This window comes from Harpegnathos saltator, unplaced genomic scaffold (assembly GCF_003227715.2).
Source record: "Harpegnathos saltator strain DR-91 unplaced genomic scaffold, Hsal_v8.6 scaffold112, whole genome shotgun sequence".
In the NCBI taxonomy this organism is placed as follows: Eukaryota; Metazoa; Arthropoda; class Insecta; order Hymenoptera; family Formicidae; genus Harpegnathos; species Harpegnathos saltator.
The window spans coordinates 96,160-121,514 of NW_020229887.1; the positions used below are offsets into that span (position 1 = coordinate 96,160).

Here is a 25,355-nt window from a genome sequence, read left to right on the forward strand (position 1 = left end):
CATTTCAGTTAAATGGCCACGTTAATCGACACAATTGTAGAGTTTGGTCAGATACAAATCCTCACTGGATTGAAAAAACACACACGCAGTATTCACAAAAAGTGAATGTTTGGGTAGGCATTTTGAATAATGTTCTTATAGGTCCACTCTTTATTGACGGAAATCTAACAGCGATAAAATATGAGAATATGCTAAGAAACGAAATAGTTCCAGCGATACAAGCAATCATGGATGACAACTTCGAGCATACATGGTTCCAACAAGATGGTACCCCCCCCCACATTACGGAAGGGACGTCCGTAATTATCTGGACACAGTATTTCCTCATCGATGGATAGGTAGAAGAGGACCTATAGAATGGCCTCTTCGATCACCCGATTTATCACCTAACGATTACTTCCTGTGGGGCCATTTAAAAGATAGAGTTTACAAAACGAAACCACAAAATTTGGATGACTTACGAAATCGAATTCTTGATGAAGCTGCTCTCATCCCTGCTGATTACATTCAAAAAGCCGTTTCATCTTTTTACGATAGATTAACTTATTGTCAAACTGTTGATGGCGGACATTTTGAACAATTACTTTAAAGCTTCCCAGTATTGCCTTAGTTGGCCGAACAACTCCCGACCTTGCCTTAGTTGGCCGAATCATCCTACGATCTTGCCTTAGTTGGCCGGATCATCCTCCGATCTTGCCTTAGTTGGCTGGATCATCCTCCGATCTTGCCTTAGTTGGCTGCATCATCCTCCGATGTTGCCTTAGTTGGCTAGATATCTTACTTTAAAAAACTCGATAACTTCGGAACAGCTTATTCAAATTGAATAAAACCATAGTGCTTTGAAAAGGTCTGAAGAAGAGCTATAATAATATGCAATAAAAAATTGGGGGTTCCATTTAAAAAATTCGAGGTGACTTTGTCCTGACCTTGATGACGCCACCCAAGGTCAAATTGTTAAGATCGGTAAATAGATTTTTTTCAACGCTACAACTTTTGTCTGAAACATTTTTTTATGAAGTGTGTATTTTTCGAAATTTTCAGGGGTCCCGGGGTTTTTCCTTCACCCTATATATAAAGCATTATTGCATACAAATTATATTACGAATGTTGCTGCAATGTTACACTGCAATGTGACTGCAATATTTCATTGCAATATTGCTGCAAGCGGACATTTTACCTTTGCTGCAAGATTGCAGCAACATTTCGCATCGTTTCTACAATGTTGCAATCTTGCAAAACAACGTTCCTGCAATGTTGCTGCATCGGTACTGTGCTATATGGGTTATACCTATACATGTACACTGTCCGAAAAACATTTTAGAGATATCATATTTCTAAAATGTTATTGTGTATGTATTTGTATATGTATAGATAAGAAATATAGGGTAAAAATGTGGATGTGAATATTTGGGTGTTATTTTGAGAGTTTTCTTGGGTGTTATTTTGATATTGGGTGATATTTTGAGGGTTTTCGTTAAGCGTTAACCCTCACTTGGCTGTAACCTTCAATTGACGATCCGAAATCACACCTAATTTGAGTGTTTTTTCGGTATATAACACCCAAAATTGGGCGTTTATTCGGTGTATAACAATCAAAGTTGAGCGTTTTTTATCGGTGTTTAATACTCAAAGTTAAGCGTTTTTTGAATGTTAACACCCAAAATTGAGGGTTTTTTTCATAAGGGCTAATATACATATATGTTGTATGAACAATTTTTGTACGAAAATCTACAGTTTACGTTACACATAAGATTCCTGAGGATAATAATGTCATGGATATTCCCAATAAACACAGTTACATTGTCGTAATGTAACGAAATGTAACACATAATATAACGTGTACATTACAAGCAATATACATGTTAGTTGTAATTTCCCACTCATAGAAAGTTGCAGTTATATAACAGAAATATCACATGTTACTAAATTGTTATATAGCTATTACATAACTGTAATATTATTATGCAAAATATTTATTTCCAATTTTCTCGCGTCTTGCATCCGTTCGCGATTCCAAGCGGTCACCCTCTTCATGTGCTGACCATGCTAGGCTTTGCTTAACCTGACAATCGAGTGGCATGCAGTTATCCCAATGACTCCAATGATGTTCTTGTGACTTGTGCTTATATAATGTGTTCTTATACTATTCACAGAGCATTATAACCTTTCATGTGAAAAATTAAAACAACGTAACAACATTCGATATGCGACGAATATCAATATAGATTATGTTTCAAAATAATGGAGTATTATAATAGTTAACCCACAAAAGAAATAGTTTGAAACAAATTCAAGGAAGTCTAAATAAAAGTTTTAATTACTAAATCTAAAAAAACTTTTGAAAAATATTATCTCAAATCCTATTTTTTATCAACATGGTTTTCTTCAATGAAATAGTTTTTTTTTTCTAAAAATAATATTGTAAAAATATATTTTAATGAAACAACTCAAAATCGAACAAGTAAGAATATTAAACCTAAAGAAATTTTTCTCAATGTGAGTTTTGGATAATATATAAGCGTTCTTAAACGTTTAAATAGTATATGGTAAGTGCGGATATCTCCACGAAAATAGGAACGTTGTGTCCACATGAAATTCATGTGGATTCCATTCCGTGAATGCAACGAATGCGTTCCATGTAGATTCGATGTACTTTTTTGTGGGAATATACATATCAGTATGCATATAAACGTGCATTATAAACGTCAATATAAATAGGCAATTTGGTCTGCTTAAGCACGATGAAGGCATTAAAAATACATAAAAACATAGAACTACAAAATAAAGCATCTACAAAAAAGCGGAACCGAATTTCTGATTGATTAGCTTTCCACCATTTCTTTTATTTGTTACTGTTCCGCTTTGCTATTTCTTTCTCTATCGGAATGCACCCTTATTCGTAATAAAAAGCATTTGTAGCTTTTAATGGATTGCATGACATTTATTGCTGTATTATATAACGTCAATGTAATATGAACATAATTACTGTTATATAACGTGTTACATTACTGTTATATTATTATTATAATGTTATCTCTAGCTTATAACAAAACAGTATAACAGATATATAACACAATTATATTACAACTATGAAACCAAATTATGTAACCTCAATATAACTAGAGTATAACATATGTTATATTACATGTTATTCCTATGTTATATAACAGTTATATTCTGTGTTTGCTGGGTTATTAGAATATTGCGATAAACGAAATTCCAAGATTTGGTCACAATGTCATCATCTTTCTTATATTTGTTTATTGTATTGTTAACACAACTGTAACGATATAGTCAAGCGATATAAATATTTCAGAAACTAAAGTGATTATTTTAAAGTGTTTATAATGCAGCATATATATACTTTTGCCATTTTTATATCATTTTTGTGTCATTTATTGTCAGTGACGTTTAAGTGACAAATAAAGTCATACTGACATCATTATGATATCATTATGACTTCTATGTTCTACCTGGGTATAGATTGGAACTATGGAAAGTTTAGTCAATTAGCGAAATGGTCGTTTTTAGACTTTGTCAGTAACATGTACAGTATAGTATAAATATCTATAACATGGTAAAAAAGCAAGTAATTGAACAGTTTCGGATCCGCAAGATTTTCAATATTAGGATTTATTATTGGATTAGTCATGGAGACGGAACATTTTTGTTGAACATTTTCTCTTACAGTCGGTTATGACATATTCATTTGTCCTGTTTGCTTGAGCTGTTGCAACAGCTTTAAGCTGTTTCATAATTTTTCCGCAAATATATTATATATAACAATAAGTAATTTTAAATAATAGTGTGGTGAATTATAACAGGATAGTACGGCAATTGTAAAGAGTAACGATGAAAAGTTAAGATATATATAATATTATACAAGAGATTTGTTACAACATACAACATACAACAAAACTCGTGTGCGCATAGAATAGGTCAAAATGAGCAGAGATGTCTCGTATCATATTTTCTGAACAACCATGTAAAATTTTGCGTAACATTAATATCAGGTGCTACGTCAAACAATTGTTTACGCACCGTTCGCATCTTCTGATGCCTTTCGCTATGATCTAATAAAAGAATATCGCGCGATCAGTCATTTCCAGGACAGCGATTGCACCTCGCTAATTTTTTTTTACTAATATAACTAATAAAAAAAAAACTCAAAACATTATATTGCTATTTAAAAGGAGACTTTTTTAATCAATATAACCAGTTCTACTTGTACTTCGCCGTTTAACCATTTTGCGCGGGACATTTTGTATACATACAGTATACTATATAGGGTTTGTCAAAAGTGTGGAAACCCTTAAATAATTTTTGTAAGAATGAAAATATCAAGAAACGGTAAAACACGTATTTTGATTTTTCAAAAAAGCTACCCTATGACATGGATACCGATCATTCCCCACCTCCTGGTACGCGGGGGTAAAAGGGGAGTTGAAAATTTTTAATTGGACTAAGGGTCGAGTGGGGGCTCATTTGAAAGGTCTTTTCATAACAAACACACCCTTAAAATTTTAAGTCGCTACGACCCCCCCATTAAAAATGGCGACCGTTCAAATTTCGAAATTTCATGCACTTAGTGTTATCAGGATCAACCGGTTACTTAAAATCAGTTGTTCTCACTGCTACTTAAAATCAGTTGTTCTCACGGCTACTTAAAATCAGTTGTTCTCACGGCTACTTAAAATCAGTTGTTCTCACGACTACTTAAAATCAGTTCTCACAGAGACAGATTAAAAATTAAACGTTTTAAAAATGGCTGGCGAATTGTCGGAACATGAAAGAATCATTATCCTCATGATGCGTGGATGGGGTGATAACGAGCGTTCGTACGCTGCTGTCGCTCAATTATTTAATGAGACGTATCCGAATCATCGAATTAATAAGTCCTCTGTCTTAAAAACAATGGAACGTTTCAGAGGAACTGGTAGCGTAAACAATCATCCTAAATCAGGGAGACCTGCCATTAATGAAGAAAAACAACTTGATGTTCTGCAGACATTTATTGAAGGTCTCAATTCTACTATTAACAGAGCCGCTCAAACTCACGATATTGCTCCCAAGTCCGTTTGGAGAATTTTAAAGAAAAACAAGTTCCATCCATATAAATTACAATATGTTCAAGAATTGCAAGACGGAGATGTGGAGCGTCGTATAGGTTTCTGTGAAAGAATGATGGCACTAATAGATGTCCGGCCCATGTTCCCTTATCAAATTGTTTTTACAGATGGGGCAACTTTCTTGTTAACGGGAGAAGTTAATAATCAAAATTTTCGTATCTGGTCAGATGAGAATCCGAATTGGGTGCGGGAAACTCACACACACCCACAAAAAATAAATGTATGGTGTGGAATAATAGATGACTACTTAATAGGACCGTTTTTTTTTTTTTTTTTTTTTTTTTTTTTTTTTTTTTTTTAGAAAATCTGAACGCTCAAAGGTATGACAGATTACTTGTAGATCAAATAATTCCAGCCATACGAAATATTTTTCCAAATAATTTCGAAGAAATATGGTTTCATCATGATGGAGCTCTTGCTCATTTTGGTTTAGGGCCACGTCAAATTTTAAATGAGACTTTTCTATTACGATGGATGGGAAGAAGGAACAGAAATGAGGGAGGAGAGGATTGGCCACCTCGGTCACCAGACCTAACTCCTCTTGATTATTATCTATGAGGACACCTGAAGAGTAAGGTTTACAAAACAAAACCTGAAAGCATTCAAGAATTGATACAGCGAATAAGGGATGAAATAGATTTGATACCTTTTGAGACGAATCGTAGAGCCTCTGCATTCTATCAAAAATTGGCATATTGTCAGGAAGTAAATGGCAGCCACTTTCAGCATTTACTTTAATCCACCGAGTAAAATTTATTTTAAAACACGGAGTAAAAGATTTTGAATCATTAAGGAGAGATGACAGTTTTCAATCGTCTGTTTTGCAACCTATCACGACTATACATACAACACATTCACACTTGTTTAGCCATACGTACGCACACACATACGCACGCGCGCGCGCGCGCGCGCGCACACACACACACACACACACACACACACACGCACACACACACACACACACACACACACACAAGGGATCAGATTCATGCCACTTCCACGGAGTTAATCCTGGATAACACTAAGTGCATGAAATTTCAAAATTTGAACGGCCTCCATTTTTAATGGGGGGGTCGTAGCGACTTAAAATTTTAAGGGTTTGTTTGTTATGAAAAGACCTTTCAAATGAGCCCCTACTCGACCCTTAGTCCAATTTAAAATTTTCAACCCCCTTTTACCCCCACGTACCAGGGGGAATGATCGGTATCCATGTCATAGGGTAGCTTTTTTGAAAAATCAAAATAAGTGTTTTACCGTTTTTTGATATTTTCATTTTTACAAAAATTATTTAAGGGTTTCCACACTTTTGAGAAACCTTGTATGTATCAATATAGTAATTTTATTTTGAGTTTAATACATATACACATAGTATAATAAATATATTAGTAATTATGACTTGACAATCGATAATAGAAATTATCAAACACGACTAGATTAATTATAAATTCAGCATTAAATTGAAGATGTTGAAGATTCGTCATTATACGGGATTGCTTGTTATAACGATGATTAATCGTACATTGTAATCCTTGATTTTTGTGTGTTCCCCGCGATAATGATAATGAACGAAAATACCAATTAGCTTAGACTTATCTTTAATACATACTTTCAGCAATTTTAAATTCTCTCTCGTGTGCTCGAGCGGAGCATAAATATCTTGTGCAGTCATAAATATCTTGTGCTATCATAAATGTCTTGTGTCTTCAAACATGATAGAAACACGTTTCGAAGAGATTATATTTATATAGTTTATTTAAGGAAAACAAATATATATATACCAGGTCTGTAAATATGAAACCGGAATTTGCCTATAGATGGCCTTAGCTGTCAATGTAGTTACCGTCAAACCGTGTCATTGGCGCAATTTCCATTTGTTGACATCTCACAAAGATTTTCAACTCACAACAATACAAGTTTCATACAACAGCATAATTTGTAATAGCGTTGAACATGTCGAATTTTGTGCCTGGAAGCTACGATTTGCGGACAGCATTAATTTTTTGTTACTATTTGAAGAAAACTGCTGCAGAATTGCATCGAATGCTTGTCGAAGCTTACGGTGAGCATGCTCTTGGTAAATCACAGTGCTTTGTGTGATTTAAAAAATTCAAATGTGGCGATTTTGACGTGAGAAACGAAGAACGTGGAAGACCACCGAAAAAGTTTGAAGACAGCGAATTGCAAGCGAATTGTTGGATGAGGATGACGCTCAAACGCAACAACTCGCGGATCAATTAAATGTGACACGAGAAGCCGTCTCCATACATTTGAAAGCCATGGGAAAGATTCAGAAGATGGGAAAATGGGTTTCACATGAACTAAATGAAAGACAGCAGGAAAACCGAAAAACCACTTGCGAAATGCTGCTCGCCAGGTACAAAAGAAAGTCATTTCTCCATCGAATTGTGACTGGCGATGAAAAGTGTATATATTTTGAGAATTCTAAGCGTAAACGATCATGGGTAACTCCAGGCGAACCGTCGGCATCGACTGCAAGGCCAAATCGCTATGGACGGAAGACAATGCTCTGTGTTTGGTAAGATCAGAAGGGTGTGATCTATTATGAGCTGCTATAACCATTAATACTGAACGCTACCGACAACAAATGTTCGATTTGAATCAAGCTTTGCGTGAAAAACGACCAGAATATCAAAAAAGGCAACACAAAGTGATTTTGCTTCATGATAATGCACCATCACACAGCAAAACTGGTTAAGGAAACGATTGAGACGTTTAGTTGGGAAATACTTTCGCATGCGGCTTACTCACCAGACTTGGGTCCGTCCGATTACTACTTATTTGCATCGATGGGACACGCACTTGCTGAGCAGCGCTTCACTTCTTACGAAAATATACGAAAATGGCTCGATGACTGGTTTGCCTCAAAAGAACAACAGTTTTTTTGGCGTGGCATCCACAAATTGTCAGACAGGTGGGAAATATGTATAGCTAGCGATGGGCAGTACTTCAAATAAAATATTTTTTATCATTTTCATACAATAAACGTGTATTTTCTATACAAAAATTCCGGTTTCATATTTACATATCTGGTATATGTATTTTTTTTTCAAATAAATGATATAAGTCTCTTAAGCATATCCCGGTATAAATTTGTTTGATGAATACATAAAGATAAATTTATCTTAAGATAGATACAAACTCTCCTAAATAATAAATCAGTCTTAGATCTGAAATGGCAGTTAATCTTTTCAGAAGGGAATTGAAGGCACGAAGTTCTCCATATCTCCATTGGGACAGTCTGGTGTTGAAGAGCCATTTTCGTTTTGTTGCAGGAGTGGAAATACGCTTTCCGCGCAAAGTAAGGCGCATATTCGTCGAGGAAAATCTTCACTTGACCAGCAGACTGTAATCTGGAGTGGATGAGAAGAACAAAATAAAGAGAGGGGAGGGAAGACTATGCGGTGTTTTCCGTAATATTGACCGATATTCATCGCTTGCGTCGTTCGAATAGTGTTCAATGTACATAGCACATTCCAGTCGCTTCTGATAAACAAACTAACGTACTCTAGAACGCGAGCCTCCACCGTTGTTTTTAGTTTCTCACTACTTTGTCTGTTGTAATTCTTCAATCGCGCGATGTGAAATTTGTCTGCTTTGGGGAACAAGAATTTGTGAAGAAAAGAGTATGTGTGCACGCGGATTCGAAAGATATTCGTATAATCTATCAATAAAAAAATTCGCGAGTCTCGCTTCATAAATCATTTTGCGATGTATGTTCACTCATTCACATTGTTGATACATTCATCGACCAACACCATCACATCTCATCGGTCCGCAAATACACACGGTGCGCTCTCTAATTTTAAATGTATGTACGCCGAAACGATCGATGATCCACGCTCACGCTCGCGTTCGTGCCATCCACTTGCGTTAACAGCTTCCCTCTTCTAGTACCAACATACGTGGAATATCCGTTCGGTCCGAGATGTTATTTATTTAAGTCACATGAAGAATTTATTTATCGGTCGGCTAGAAACTGTGAGCGAGGCGATTATTCGATTTAGTTAACATGACTTACAAGTTCTAAGCACCAAAAGGAACAAGAACATAACTTACGTATTAGTGTACTATATGCTAGGTTTTTATCGTTCTACTTTAAGGCCAATATCGTCATTTCTTTTTTTTCTTTCGTAATAATGATTAAATTTTAATTGAAAATCATGGTCGAGACGAAAGCGATTGTATTCCGACATTCTCCGATGTCCTCGAGCATTTACAGTGCCTGAGAGCTTCAAGGCCTAGATTCTTTTTTGATTATGCATTGTACTTTGTGATTAAAGTGTACGTCGAGCCTCAACGGGTAGCATGGGCTTCGCTACAACCCATGGGACCTCTCAGATCTCATGTGGCACTGAGCGTTTCACGATGTGAGCATGTCACGACGTGAGAAACGTTGTTGTAATGATTACGATATAATTACTAATAAAATGTGAGGACAAATCGCATTTATCCATTTCAATGTAACAATATTTTGACAAATTTCTTTTTGAAACAAATTTACGCACAAGCCTCGAAAGCTTGACGAAGCTTCGTGGTATTTGCTAAGATCTTTTTTTAATGGAGCTATAAATTTATTGTGAAGATGTTAGAAAACATTGATGAGTTCGAAGCGCATCTTATTTACGCTACTGCATGATGCTCCATTTCTTTTTCTTTTATTTGTTTTGTTATTTTTTATTGTTTCGATATTTATGATTCTGAAAAGGTGGAATAATATATATATATCGAGAAATATATATTATATATACACACATAAATTATATATAACGCGATTGATATATATTTACGACCTATATATAGTATATATAGTATATGTTATACTACCAAAAGGATTTAATTTATATTGAAGTATATGCATCATATTTTTTTTCCTTTTTAATAGCACCATTACAAGACATGATTATTCATAGGAAATGTAGCAGCTATTAGACACTGTGTTATTGTTTAAATAAATAAAAATATCTTTTAATCTTGAGTCATGTTGAGTGTATATCTAATTTACTTAAATACAAAGAGATAAATAAACAGAACAGAAAGAATTTATATTAAATTTTTAGAATGTGAATACGATTCGCTATTACATTTAATTGAATTAAAAACTTAAATATATTTGTAGTTTACGGTTCAACGGCATATCATCCTCTCTACAGAGATAATCGATTTAATCTAAGCAGAAATTACATTATTCACACTGAATATCACCACATCTCTGCGTAATGTTCCTTATTACTGCATTAAAGCAGCGAGGAGTACTTTTATTCTATCATGAAAACGTAGTCTAGAATTGTGAAATATTATGTGGGCGCGGAATAATACGACACGATTCGACAAAGCACAAGATCAAAGAAGCAAATTACTTCTGCTTATTCTATAAACTAGATTTCTTTTCCTCTTTTCCTTCTCTCCTTATGGATACGTGTATAGTTAGGCACACACAGTGTCATACTCTTTTCTTCTTTATATTCTCTTTTTTATTCAATCTAAACTAAAGCATAGCATTTTGGATAAAACATCATAAGAACACGAATGTCCGTGAAGGAAGGAAAGAAAAAGTAAGAGAAAAGAAGAAAAAGAATAGGAAATCTTACGACGAATCTCCGCGCCTTATAAGGAAATCGTCGGAATTGTTCTTTACTGATTTTAATAGGCTTTGGATATGTTGTAGAGTGTTAAAAAATATTATACCCATTATACCATATTTTTTTAGCGACATCTTATTGCGACGTTTAGGTTGAAATAACCCTCCAAAAAAAAAGACTATTTCATTTTTTGTAATTATTTCCTAAATTACGAGGTATATGAAAAATGTTTCATACAAAAATTGTAGAATAATTTATACTCTTTAAAACGGACTGCTCCAATTAAAAAAACAAATGCAAAATTTTTGATAACCGTCTCCTCTCTGTTACCTTTGCAAATTTTTGAGTTTTTAGAGTTAGAAAGAGTTTATAAAAAAGTTAAAAATTGATGAGCATTGGATGTCCCAAAATTGTAACACACCATGGTGTGTTATAATTTTGGGACACCCCAATGTATAACTACTCGCATAGCGCCGCGCTTATATAGCATGATGTTATAATGTCGTTTTTCCAACAATTTAATCGTGATCACCTTTCAGTATTATATATGAATGAATTTGGTATTCAATGCTCTTCAATTTTTAACATCTTTACAAACTCTTCCTTACAAAAACTTAAAAATTTGCAAAGGTAACAGAGAGGAGGCGGCTATCAAAAATTTTGCATTTGTTTTTTTAGTTGGAGCAGTCCGTCTTAAAGAGTATAAATTATTCTAAAACTTTTGTATGAAACATTTTTCATATACCTCGTAGTTTAGGAAATAATTATAAGAAATGAAATAGTCTATTTTTTTTAGGGGTTGTTTCTACCTAAACGTCGCAATAAGATATGTCGCTAAAAAAAATATGGGTCTAATATTTTTTAACACTCTACAACATATCCAAAGCCCATCAAAATCGGTGAAAGACAATTCCGACGATTTCCTTTTTGTCATTATTACACGTATATATTATTGAACTGAAGATTTTTCTAACTCGACGATGCTTTTATATTTGAGAATGCCGAGACAACAATATAATTCGAGATGTTGAAAAGTAGTATTATTGAATGGATACATAGGTTTATGATAGGTTTGTACTACGCGATGTTGCATAAATAATAATGAAACAGCTTGTTCGAAGAGTAGCTCTCAGGTGCAAATATTGTTGTTTAATAACATATATAAATTTTGATTTTGAATAAACATATTTCCATTTATGTGACTTTTTCTTTTCCACTTCGCTTTACGTTAAAATCTGCTCTGAATATTCTTTAACAATAATTGGTCATATTACTAAGTACATGTAATTTTCAAATAAAAAGATATTAAGTGTCCCGGTTAGTTGTAAGCGATTTTTTGGAAAAAAAGACACGTTTCATTTAGGTAGACGTTAAAGAGCAATGAATATGAAGAGCCGATTTTGACCCATCGCACAATGGGCCAAAACTAGTCAAAAACTGGACAAAAATTAAGACTTCGTGTAAATGTGATTGCTGTGAAACTTTAAAAATGTATAAGATTAATCAATCAAGGCATATTGTTAATCGCAATGTCACTTTTGAGAGGTAATGAAATGTACGAATATTTGGATCTCCATATACGAGGGTGGTCCGATAAGTACTTAGCCTACAAAAGAAAAACGAAAATTTTGGAAAGGTGGCGATTTATTTCTCAACATAGTCTCCTTTTAGCTCGATACACTTAACCCAGCGATGCTCCAACTTCTTTAACCCGTCTGAAAAATACGTTTTCTCGAGGTCTGCAAAGTAGGCCTCCGTGGCGGCGATGACCTCCTCATTCGACTCAAATTTCTGCCCGGCGAGTGACTTTTTCAAGTTTGGAAACAAAAAGAAGTCGCACGGGGCCAAATCTGGAGAATACGGTGGATGGGGCAGCAGTTCGTAGCCCAATTCGACCAATTTGACCGTGGCGAGGGCGGAGGTGTGAGCCGGTGCGTTGTCATGATGGAAGAGCACTTTTTTCTTCGCCAAATGGGGCCGTTTTCTCTGCAATTCGGCGTCGAATCGGCCCAATAATTCGGCATAGTACAGCCCTGTGACCGTTTTGCCCTTCTCCAGGTAGTCGATGTAGATCACACCTTGTGAATCCCAGAAAACGGTGGCCATCACCTTTCCGGCCGATAGGACAGTCTTCGCCTTCTTCGGAGCACGTTCGCTGGGTGAAGTCCACTGTTTCGACTGTTCCTTGGTCTCTGGTGTGTACCAGTGGATCCATGTTTCGTCAACGGTCACGAAACGACGCAGAAACTCCTTCGGATTGCGCTTAAACAGCGTCAAACACTGCTCTGAAGTGGTCTCACGGTTGCGCTTGTTGTCGGGAGTGAGCAAACGCGGCACCCATCGCGCCGACAGCTTTCTCATGCCCAAAATTTCATGCAGGATATGACCCACACGGTCCTTTGAGATGCCTACTGTCTCAGCTATCTCGCGCACCTTCAATCGGCGGTCTGCCAATACGAGATCGTGGATTTTTGTCATGTTATCCTCCGTGGTAGCCGTTTTCGAGGCACCTGAGCGTGGCTCATCAAAAACCGACGTGCGACCACGTTGAAACTCGTTAAACCAATTTTTGACGGTCGCCATCAAAGGAGAAGAGTCACCGTACACAGCATCCAAGCGCTCTTTGATTTCGCTGCGCGATTTCCCTTCCAAAAACAAGAATCGAATCACCGACCGATATTGCTCTTTTTCCATTTTTATAAAATCCGCGGACACGCCCGCTTCCACACGCGGTCAAGACAAAACTACGAGTCCGATTCTGCTGAAATTTCGACAGTAGCCGTCTACGAGAATGTACTACACGATAGTAAATTTCTCTTGCAATAGTGGCGCCATCGGGCTGAGGCTAAGTACTTATCGGACCGCCCTCGTATATTACAGGTAAGATAATTTTATATTGTAAAAAACAATATTATTCTATAGAAAAAAGAAACAGTGATATAGATTACAATAATTATAGAATAAAACAATATTAAAATAATTTTATATTTATTATATTTTATTTATATGTTACATGGTTTTCTTTACACACACACACACATATTCAATTCGATATTATGCTAAAACAATAGTAAGTTACTGTGCTAAAACAATATTTCAGAATGGGGCATTGGAAAACAGATACTTTTTGATATAATTGTATTATGTTCCGCATTCTTTTCAGGGAAGGATAATAATACAATTGTTCTTTTAACATCATCTAAGCATCACCTATGTAACGGTCCAAGAGTGCTAATTATATATATGTAATAAAAAACTTGAGGAAAATGGATACGAAAACAGATTAGATTTTTCTTCAAATTTTCTGCCAATCAAATAATCTCTTTCAGTACATTTTATAATATTTTTAATCTTAAGCACTTCATTGGCTTTTGTAAGGCAATATGCATCAGCAGACTGTACATGAAAAAATGTATTTAACATTCGAACTTATATTGCTGTCTTTGACAGTTTAAAGTTGGCCCTGTATTATGATGCTTTTCAAATAATAATTCATTTTTTGCAGCAGAGAAATGGTGAAGCATGGCTTCTTTTTTCATCACACGACAAACTATTTTGTCGTGTTTTCGGACTCGCGAAATTCGCAACTCATTCGTGTAACGTTGAAGCATCAACAGCCAAATATGTGTGGACATCTTGTCAGCGGTTTAACGAGATGCCGAAATGAAAGTAGTAGAAAATACGACAATTATTCGTAAAAATAATATAATTGTTGTTGAAGAAGTGTCTTCCCTGGTGCATGCAAATAGTTTTTCATACATCCCAAAATACTCTCAAATTTAAAAGCACTAAATTCTTCTAGATGTCCATGTAATAGACAATCCGCAGCAAGATGTATTAAATGATGGATGTTATATACGACAAAAGTTTGTCCATAAATTTTGGAACTGTGTTCTACAAACAACCGAAGTAATTTGTCAACATCAACGATATAATTTTTAAATAATACAGGGTCAATTAAAATTCGAACAGCACTGGCAAATAAAAGAAAAATTTTATATACTTCTCGATTCATAAATTTAAAATTAAGAACCATCATATCAGGTGTAGTAAAAAGAAATCCATTATTTTTGCATGAAATTGAAGGCTTTAATTACCATAGTTAGAATGATCCGATTTAGGACAAATATGCGCCGTTTTATTCGATAACTTGTTGCCATTTTGAAGGTAATTTCATTATGCCTCTCTCATAGAAGCCCTCGTCCCTATTGGCAAAAAATTGAGACAGTCGATTTTCACAAGCCTCTCTTGAAGCGAATTTTTCACCAGCAAAATTGTTCCCCATGGACAGGAACAGATGGTAATCACTTGGTGCCAGGTCCGGACTATAAGGTGGATGCATAAGAACCTCCCAACCAAGCTCCCGGAGCTTCTGGCGAGTCACTATCGATGTGTGTGGCCTGGCGTTGTCCTGATGGAACACAGTTCCTCTCCTATTGGTCAAAGCTGGCCGCTTCTGGGCGATTGCTTCCTTCAGACGGTCCAATTGTTGACAGTACAGTTCCGAGTTAAGAGTTTTGCCGTAGAGGAGCAGCTCATAGTAGATAATTCCCTGCCAATCCCACCAAACACACAGCAAAACCTTCCTGGCCGTCAATCCTGGCTTGGCCACCGTTTCCGCCGGCTCACCGCGATTCGACCACGACCGTTTTCGCTTGACGTTGTCGTAAGTGATCCACTTTTCATCACCAGTGACCAACCGCTTCAGAAATGGGTCGATTTTGTTGCGATTCAGCAGCGATTCGCAGATGGAAATTCGGTCCATGAGGTTTTTTTTCGTTAACTCGTGTGGCACCACCCATACATCGAGCTTCTTTTTGTATCCAGCCTTATTCAAATGGTTCCAAACGGTTTTTTGTGCAATCTTTAGCTCTTGGGCAATCGAAACAGTGCTTACATGACGGTCGGACTCGACAATGTCCATGATTTTATCGATATTTTCAACAATTGGTCTTCCAGTGCGTGGTGCATCTTTGACATCGAAATTACCGGAACGGAATCGACGAAACCAAAATTGCGCGTGATTGGCTGTTACAGTATCAGGACCATAAACACTATTCACATTTTCAGCCACCTGGCTTGCGTTTTCGCCTTTATCGAAGAAAAACTGTAAAATATAGCGTATTTTCTCTTTGCTAGTGTCCATCTTTGACGCGCGCTCAAACAAAACTGAGTCAACTAATCACAAAACTGTCAGAAAAGTTTTTTTAGTACGAAATCTCGTACGCCATCTTTCTAACGCCATCTAGTGGGACCCGATCGGACTTATACAACGCGAGATACAGATAACTAAAGCCATCTATTGGAAAAATAATGGATTTCTTTTTACTACACCCGATATAATAAAAGCTTTCTAAATTCCGTACCTTTGAAATATTTCCTATCGCTCAATCTACGCGGCCTTCTAGCAAAATCCTATGAAAAGAAAGATCGTAGATAAAGAGAAAAATTATCTATTTATAAAATAACATCGCGAGGCAATTATATTTACTACTTTTACCACAATATATTGGGTTGGCAAATAAGTTTGTTCGGTTTTTTAGAGTAGAATAAAACAATTTTATTCTATACAAGATAAATTTTAATCAATTATATATTAGGCATCTTTATGGATAACCTCTAGCCATTTTTCCACCAACTTCATTATACCGCGTTCATAAAACGTCAGAGGCTTATCGGCGAAAAACCAATCCAGGTGGTTTTTAACGGCCTCTTCATCCTTGAAGGTTTTCTCGTTCATAGAGTTCTGCAGCGACCGGAATAAATGATAATCGGAAGGGGCAAGATCCGGTGAATACGGAGGATGAGACGAAACATCCCAGCCAAGCTGAAGCAATTTGTTCCAAGTTGTCAATGACATATGAGGTTTGGCGTTGTCGTGGTGGAAGACGACACCCTTGCGATTTGTCAATTCTGGACGTTTTGTGCGGATTGCTTGGTTCAATTTCGTCAATTGCGAACAGTATACAGTTGAATCAATCGTTTTGCCTGACTTACCGAACTGTTACCCAGTTCGTAATAGATGACACCCTTGAAATCCCATCATACGGAGAGCATTATTTTCTTCGGATGCAAACCCGCCTTCGAGGCTATTTTCGGTGGCTCGCTACTGTGCTCCCATGATTTTTTACGCGTTACATTATCATAGACAACCCATTTTTCGTCACTTGTCACCATTCGTTTCAAAAATGGATCGTTTTCTTGGCGTTTCCGTAGCGAATCACAGATGGATATGCATGCGGTCAAGTTAGCCTCGGTTAGTTGATGCGGCACCCAAACATTAAGCCGAGAAACGTATCCCAGCTGGCGCAAATGCTTTTTTACGCTTGTGTGGGATATATTCAATGTCGTAGCAATCTCTCGTACCGATTGGGATGGATGTACTTCGACTATAGCCTTAATGTCATTTGAATTAATCTCGATCGGGCGACCGGAGCGGGTCGCATCATTGACATCGAAATCTTCAGAACGGAAATTGGCATACCACTTTTGGCATACGCGTTCTGTTAAGGCATCATCTCCATACACACGGCATATCTTTTTATGAGCATCCGCAGCTCGTTTATCTTTTTTAAAATAATAGAGGAAAATGCACGATAAATGTGACGATAATGCACGTTATTTATTTCCATGTTCACAGCTATGCACACATAATACTAATGTTAGCCAAACCAAACACAGCACAACATAAACAGTGAAACATAACCTTTCAAATGTGTATTCGATTTCATAGTTCATGGTTCAATAGATGGCTCCAGGCGGAACAATTCCGCTCCTATGCCAGTCATCGTTTCAAGCCGAAAACGTGTGAAAAATTATATGTAACGAGGCACACCCGCGCCTCGTTACTACCGACCCGACCGACCATCCGTCGGGCCGAAGAACGGCGCTTTGTGCCACCCGAAACAACCGCAATATCGCGCACCGCCGTCATCACGCGCCGCCGCTATCGCACGCTGCTGCGATCACGCGCCGTCGCTAGCGCGCGCGGCCGCTATCACGCGCCAATTGGCGCGCCGCTCGATCGCCGCCGTATTAATTGTAGAGAATACGACTATAAAATGGCGGCAATCGAGCTTCTCAGGACCAGACCGATCCGTACCGGCATTCGATCTAGACGCTTTATGCCGAAGGAGAGAATATCCGGACTGTTTCGCTCTGCCTTCCGCTCTCCGACTACCCGACCGGCGACTAAGGAAACGGAATTGTGCGTCCGCAGTCTCGATCGAGCGTGCTCGATACTTAGCCGTCTCCCGTCTTCATGGGCTCGTGCGTGCGTGTGCTCAGTTGAGCGTGCTCGGCCGTCTTTAGCCTTTACCCGCCGCCCTGAGTCAGGGGTTCGTCCGTCGGCAAACTCCGCTGAGCGTCCTCAGCCTCTGTGCGATCCGTCTAGCGACCAAGGACCTGGGACGGTGCGTCCGTCGTCTCCGCTGAGTGTCTGCAGCACTTGGTCGCTTTCCTCCGCGAACGTAGGGAAAAGAAAAGGTGCGTGCGCCTTCTTTGTCGAGAGTCCTCGGCCCCGACGGACGAGATCCTTGCGCGTCTTTCGCGACCCGCGTGCGAGCGTTCGACCGGGAATCGAAATCTCCGGTCCGGCGACCATCTTTGCGTGAGCGATTGCAAGTCGAGCATTGGGCGATAATTGTCCGAGACATCCAGCGTCGCGAAGCGAGACTGATCACCACGCCGTTACCGTCGTCGCCGTCTACACGCGTCACGCAATAGGCCCCGCCCACCGCGCGGCCTATCCTTCCGTACGCTGGCGTGTACCGCATACCGCACCGCACCGTACCGTACCAACGCGCCTAACGAACGCAACCCGCGACAACGCCTTCGGGACCGAGCTCTTGTACAGAAGTCAATATAGAATAAAGCTAAGTTATTTATATTATTACTATCAAACGTCTCGTTGCTTTCTTCCTCACCGAACCCGGACTTCAACGAGCCTTATCCGCGCGTAGCGACGACCGAACCGCGTAGTTCGGCCGTTACATTTGGCGCTCGAACAAAGGACTTTGCGAGGAGAAAAGTGGCAAAAACAATTACGGGCCCGATCGCGATGGCGTGGGTATATAAGCTGTCGAAGCAGGAACTGACCGAGCAGCTGTCCCGTTACGACTTGCACACCGACGGGACATACGAAGAATTGCGAAGGCGGCTCAGTTCGTGCGAAGGCATCCGGAGTTGTTCGCGGACGATAACGGGGCGGCAAACCCCGTATCGAAGACTGATGAAGACGCGACGAGACACCCGAGCTGTCCATACTACCCGGGGGGCCCGAACTTCCGTTAGCAAAAGCGATGAATCAAATTCGAAAATGGGGCTGCTTCTTCGACGGACGAAATCTTCACAAATTTTTAGAGCAGGTCGAAGAGTTAAGCGAAGTTTACGGTTACGCGGGAGAATACTTACTCCGAGGTTTGCCAGAGATGCTACGGGGCGAGGCCCTCGCGTGATATGCCATCTCAGTCGGCATACGTGGGCAACATGGGAAGATTTTCGAAGGGAATTTCGTGCGGAATATCTACCACGAAAAGTGTTAGCGCAACTCCGCCGCGAAGCGCGGAGCCGCGTACAGAAGGAAGGGGAACCATTTCGTGCGTTCTCCAACGAGGTATTAACGCTCATGCGGCGCACGGACGGAACCCCGAGGTGCAGCTCGAGCTGCTATATGAGACCCAGAATATAAAAGGGGCATTCGCATTGGCGAGAATAGGGGACCTCCACGCATGGGCTGCGGAACATGAGGATATCGAGCGACAGATACGCGACCGCCGGCGAAACAACGCAACAGACCGACCTCCTCGACCGTCACGCGTTGCACCGACCACTGTCAGCACGTACAACAAAGAAGAATGCTGCTGGTGGTGCAAACAGCGGGGGCACACCCGGGCGGACTGTAAACGCCCCCCGAAGAAATTCTGCTCTCAATGCGGAAAAGACGGGGTGCTGACTCGGGAGTGCCACCCGCTGCCGGGAAACGACCGAAAGGCCGAGACTTGCCACCCAGAGTCTTGGCCCTGAGCAAACAACGCGTAAGATTCACACCGCGCCCCTACATAACCATACGACTCAACGGACATGACGTCGACGCGCTCCTCGACTCTGGATCGGAGGCCTCGTTTATACATCCCGACATTGTCCAACAGTCGGGGGCCCCGATCCGGAAATCGAAGCGACCAGAATCAACACGACTGGCCGACGGGATTGATACAGACTGTCGGACAATGACGGTACGCATACAGACAGAGGACAGAGACGTTAGACACGGCCTACGAGTCCTGCCGAATCTCGGCAGCCCGATGTTGATTGGAGTGGACTTGTGGGCCAAACTATAGATGACACTACCACCACCACCGGACAACGCGACAATGACTGAACCGACTACTTGTACGATTGAGGACGGACTGACTCCGCAGATCCCAGACGAGACCACGCGACTACGACAGTTTCTGGAACAGGAATTCCACCTCTTCGAGAAGGTGCAAGGACCGACGAACCGGGCATACCACCACATACGATTGATCGACCCGCGCCCTATTAAACAATGGTATCGGCCTCGAAATCCCGCTATGTAGCGCGTGATCGACGAGGAGGTCGAAAAAATGCTGCAGGAACACGTGATCGAACCCTCTCACAGCGCCTGGAGCTCGCCGGTGGTCGTGGTGCGGAAAAAAGGCGGATCACGAAGGTTTTGTGTAGATTTCCGCAAACTGAATAGTGTCTCGGAGCCCGACGTCTATCCGTTACTGCAAGTTGCCGTCACTCTCGACAAACTCCGAGGGGCGTAATACTTGTCAACGCTAGACCTGCGGAGCGGGTATTGGCAGGTTCCCCTGTCGGCCGCGAGTCGCCCCTTGATCGCGTTTGCCGTACCTGGACGAGGGTTAATGCAGTTTCGGGTAATGCCCTTCGGTCTGCACTCCGCGCCCGCTACCTTCCAACGACTGCTGGATAGCGTACTCGGCCCTGAGCTTGAGCCTCATGTACTCGTCTATCTAGACGATATTATTATCGTAAGCCGGACGTTCGAGGGACACATTGCGCGACTCACGGAGGTCTTCCGACGGCTCCGGGAAGCACGACTACGACTCAACGCGGAGAAGTGCCGCTTCTGTGTGAGCCGCCTGCGGTACCTGGGGCACATCGTGGACCGAGATGGCATTCGTACCGACCCGGGAAAGTGCAATTTCGGAATGGCCGGTGCCCACGACCGTACGGAACCCGAATAGAATTTAATCGGCACGTGCCCCAAGTTTGTAAAGGCCCTAGCCAGGCGTGCCCCAAGATAGGCTTGCCATCGTTGGGCCTAGATAGAGCGTAGAAAGGCAAATTTTGAATGGAGTTTCGTGGATTGGCTCTGGCTAGGCACTTACGAGGATACTCCTAACAAGGCCTACCATACTTGGGCCTAGATAGAGCGTAGAAAGGCAAACTTTGACTGGAGTTTCGTGGATAGGCTCTGGCTAGGCACTTACGAGGATACTCCTAACGAGGCCTGCCATACTTAAGCCTAGATAGAGCGTAGAAAGGCAAACTTTGAAGGGAATTTCGTGAATAGACTCTGACTAGGCATTTACAGGGATGCTCCTAACAAGGCCTGCCATCATTGCGCCTAAGTAGAAGGTAGAAAACTAATTCTGAATGGAATTTCGTGAATAGGCTATGGCTAGGAACTTACTAGGATGCCTCTAACAAGACTTGCCATCGTTGAGTCTAGATAGGAGCTAAACAGGTAAATTCGGAATGAAATTTCGTGAATAGACTCTATGCATAGTAGATGTCCGTAACAAGATTTGTGCTCATAGAGTTTATATGAAATATGAAGTTTAATGTTACACATTTCAATAAAAATATAATATAAATAGATAAATAAGCAGGAGGAAAAAATAGAAAGGATTTGCACAAAATTCATATTAAATTAAGACTTATATTTTTATAAACAGGCTCTTGAAATGTACAACATTGAGATATAAAGCAAATAAGAGCTAGATACTGATGTTGAAGTAAATATTTAAAAACATGTTGGGAAAATAATGTGTTTGATAATACAAACGCACGTGTCGGATATTTCCCGAGCTTTACAATGTATGCGGTGAATCAACCTTCCACCAATCCTGATTTTCAATTTTTTATAATAATTTAATTAACCTCTCTTATTATTCCTATGATGCTAAGAAATTTTGAATCTATTCTACAGTTGCGAAAAATATTGCCTCGGTCAGGACTTTAAAATGGAATCAAAATTTCTTAGTATCATAGGGAAATAAGGAGATAAATTACTATAAAAAATTGGGAATCAGAATCAGTTTGACGTGGGAGATTGATTCATTGCGTCATAAAGGTAGGGAAATATCCGACGCATGTGTTTATACTATCAAACATATTACCCTCCTAACACTTAAATATTCGTCTCAACATCAGCATTTGCCCTTATTTGCCTTGAATATCTTAATGTAGTCATAAATTAAGAATGTATTTTATTTACATTATTCTGTGTGAAGTAACGGCATAATACAAATTTTTTTTTCTTCATATGGCTGATCTTGTATATATAAATATACTAATTTACATTTTACGTGTGTTATTGGTGTATTAATTTCTTTAGTGGGATTTTCATCTTTAATTCTCCATATATTTATACGTTCTAAATGATTTTGTTTTGGCGCAGGTCGAATTCCGGCAAGCTGCGGCATGTGCTTGGCTCCTGATTAGTCATCGCAGCTGTTTGCCGGAGCTCATCAGATACATGGAATCTTAGCAATTATAAATAGCATTAGATTCACGCCAAGAAAGCGTACAAAAGTCGATCGCATGACTGACAATGAGTCGGAGCGAGAAAAAGCGAAAAGGAGAGCATGAGCTTGCTGTCTCGCTCAGCGCATGGAAGATCGCCAAGCGCGCGAAAGATCTTTGAATGCAACTGTTTCATAGTACTGGGGCTCGATTCCTAACGACGTGCGAGTGAGATGCGTATGCGAAAATGTACAGTTCACGTAACATATAATATAGATTTTCGCATGCGCATCTCATTCGCACGCCGTCAGGAATCGAGCCTCTGCTAGACTTTCTTTCATGCGCATGTGCGCGAGAGTTTCCTGCGGACTGGCAATAGTGACCAGGGGGTTCAAACTCCCCGTATTTTTTGGCTCCGGAAGTTCAGTTCAGTGGTCGGTGCTCCAGGCGGCAGCACAGTCGATCCCTCTCTTTTCCTCTCTCTTCCCCTTGCCTATAAGTTGATTTTGACTTGTTTTGCCTTGACCGTTAATGGTTAAACAATTCAATACAGCATAGTGCAATTAACGCTAAACGCAAATTTTTCAGTGCTATTAGTGTTTATGTAGTGAATATTCTGTAATATATCAGGTGTAGTAAAAAGAAATCCATTATTTTTCCAATAGATGGCTTTAGTTATCTGTATCTCGCGTTATATAAGTCCGATCGGGTCCCACTAGATGGCGTTAGAAAGATGAGATTTCGTACTAAAAAAACTTTTCTGACAGTTTTGTGATTAGTTGACTCAGTTTTGTTTGAGCGCGCGTCAAAGATGGACACTAGCAAAGAGAAAATACGCTATATTTTACAGTTTTTCTTCGATAAAGGCGAAAACGCAAGCCAGGTGGCTGAAAATGTGAATAGTGTTTATGGTCCTGATACTGTAACAGCCAATCACGCGCAATTTTGGTTTCGTCGATTCCGTTCCGGTAATTTCGATGTCAAAGATGCACCACGCACTGGAAGGCCAATTGTTGAAAATATCGATAAAATCATGGACATTGTCGAGTCCGACCGTCATGTAAGCACTGTTTCGATTGCCCAAGAGCTAAAGATTGCACAAAAAACCGTTTGGAACCATTTGAATAAGGCTGGATACAAAAAGAAGCTCGATGTATGGGTGGTGCCACACGAGTTAACGAAAAAAAACCTCATGGACCGAATTTCCATCTGCGAATCGCTGCTGAATCGCAACAAAATCGACCCATTTCTGAAGCGGTTGGTCACTGGTGATGAAAAGTGGATCACTTACGACAACGTCAAGCGAAAACGGTCGTGGTCGAATCGCGGTGAGCCGGCGGAAACGGTGGCCAAGCCAGGATTGACGGCCAGGAAGGTTCTGCTGTGTGTTTGGTGGGATTGGCAGGGAATTATCTACTATGAGCTGCTCCTCTACGGCAAAACTCTTAACTCGGAACTGTACTGTCAACAATTGGACCGTCTGAAGGAAGCAATCGCCCAGAAGCGGCCAGCTTTGACCAATAGGAGAGGAATTGTGTTCCATCAGGACAACGCCAGGCCACACACATCGATAGTGACTCGCCAGAAGCTCCGGGAGCTTGGTTGGGAGGTTCTTATGCATCCACCTTATAGTCCGGACCTGGCAGCAAGTGATTACCATCTGTTCCTGTCCATGGGGAACATTTTGCTGGTGAAAAATTCGCTTTAAGAGAGGCTTATGAAAATCGACTGTCTCAATTTTTTGCCAATAGGGTCGAGGGCTTCTATGAGAGAGGCATAATGAAATTACCTTCAAAATGGCAACAAGTTATCGAACAAAACGGCGCATATTTGACCTAAATCGGATAATTCTAACTATGGTAATTAAAGCCTTCAATTTCATGCAAAAGTAATGGATTTCTTTTTACTACACCTAATATTATAACGTGGTATTTTTTCATTTTTAGTTGTATAGTAAATTATAGTATTTAAGTGTATAAGTGATTTATAGTGTTTAAGTATTTAATTGATAGTGTTTAAGTGATTTATAGTGTTTAATTATTATAGTGTTTAATTATTATTAGTGAATAATAGTGATTGCATTACATATATATAGTTATTACAATATTTTATGTATCCTTATGATATTAGATAATATATTATATATTATTAGTTCATATATTATTTATTATATTAGATATTATTGGGTGAGTGCAAAAGTTCGTGCGGAGTTTCAATAGATGGAGTTATAAGCGTCGTAAAGTGTTGTCATTAATACTTCCATCTACATATTATATAACGTTGGAAAGGTGACGTCTTCAGCTGTTATTAAAAAAAAATCATTTATTTTCATACAAACTGCTTCGAGAAATATCACTTTAAAAATGAGTATCGATAAGGTGCATTTACGGCATGTTATGCTTTACGAGTTTCGGAAGGGAATAAACGTTGCCGCAGCCGTAAAAAACATTCAGGATGTTTATCAGGATGAAGCACCAGCTAAACGAACTGTGGAAAAATGGTTTGCTAAATTTCGGCGCGGAGAATTTAACCTTGAAGACGAGCCACGCTCTGGTCGACCTTCTGACATTGATGACGATGTTTTGCGTACTTTAGTGCTCAATAATCCGCGAATTTCAACAGAAGAAGTTGCTACTACTCACTAAACGTTGACCGATCAACCGCTTTTCGGCGTTTAAAAAAGATGGGATTCGATTTGAAGCTCGATATATGGGTGCCATTTGCTGACCGAGAAGAACAAAATCAAGCGAATTTCTGCAGCCGTTTCTTTACTCGGGCGGCTCAATAACGAGTCGTTTTTGGATCGACTAGTGACGGGCGATGAGAAATGGGTCCTCTACAACAATGTTCAGCGCAAACGGACATGGAAACAATCAGGTGAGCATGGTGA

At 39.6% G+C, this 25,355-nt stretch overlaps 1 protein-coding gene across 7 annotated transcripts in view; it reads left to right on the forward strand.

Moving 5' to 3' along the window:
- Window positions 1–22,667, forward strand: part of Klc (kinesin light chain) — an 82,920-nt gene extending 60,253 nt beyond the window's left edge. For 6 of the 7 annotated variants that reach the window (XM_025301287.1, XM_025301274.1, XM_025301279.1 and 3 more), the window contains one exon: window positions 8,423–9,604. Coding sequence is in view for 3 of the 7 variants with exons in the window: in XM_025301311.1 (XP_025157096.1) it covers window positions 8,423–8,452 (30 nt within the window). In the remaining 4 variants the exon portion in view is untranslated. Of the gene's footprint in view, window positions 1–8,422; window positions 9,605–22,400 lie in introns of those variants that run through there. The other variant, XM_025301296.1, reaches the window with a different exon arrangement.
- Window positions 22,668–25,355: the final 2,688 nt, after the last annotated feature.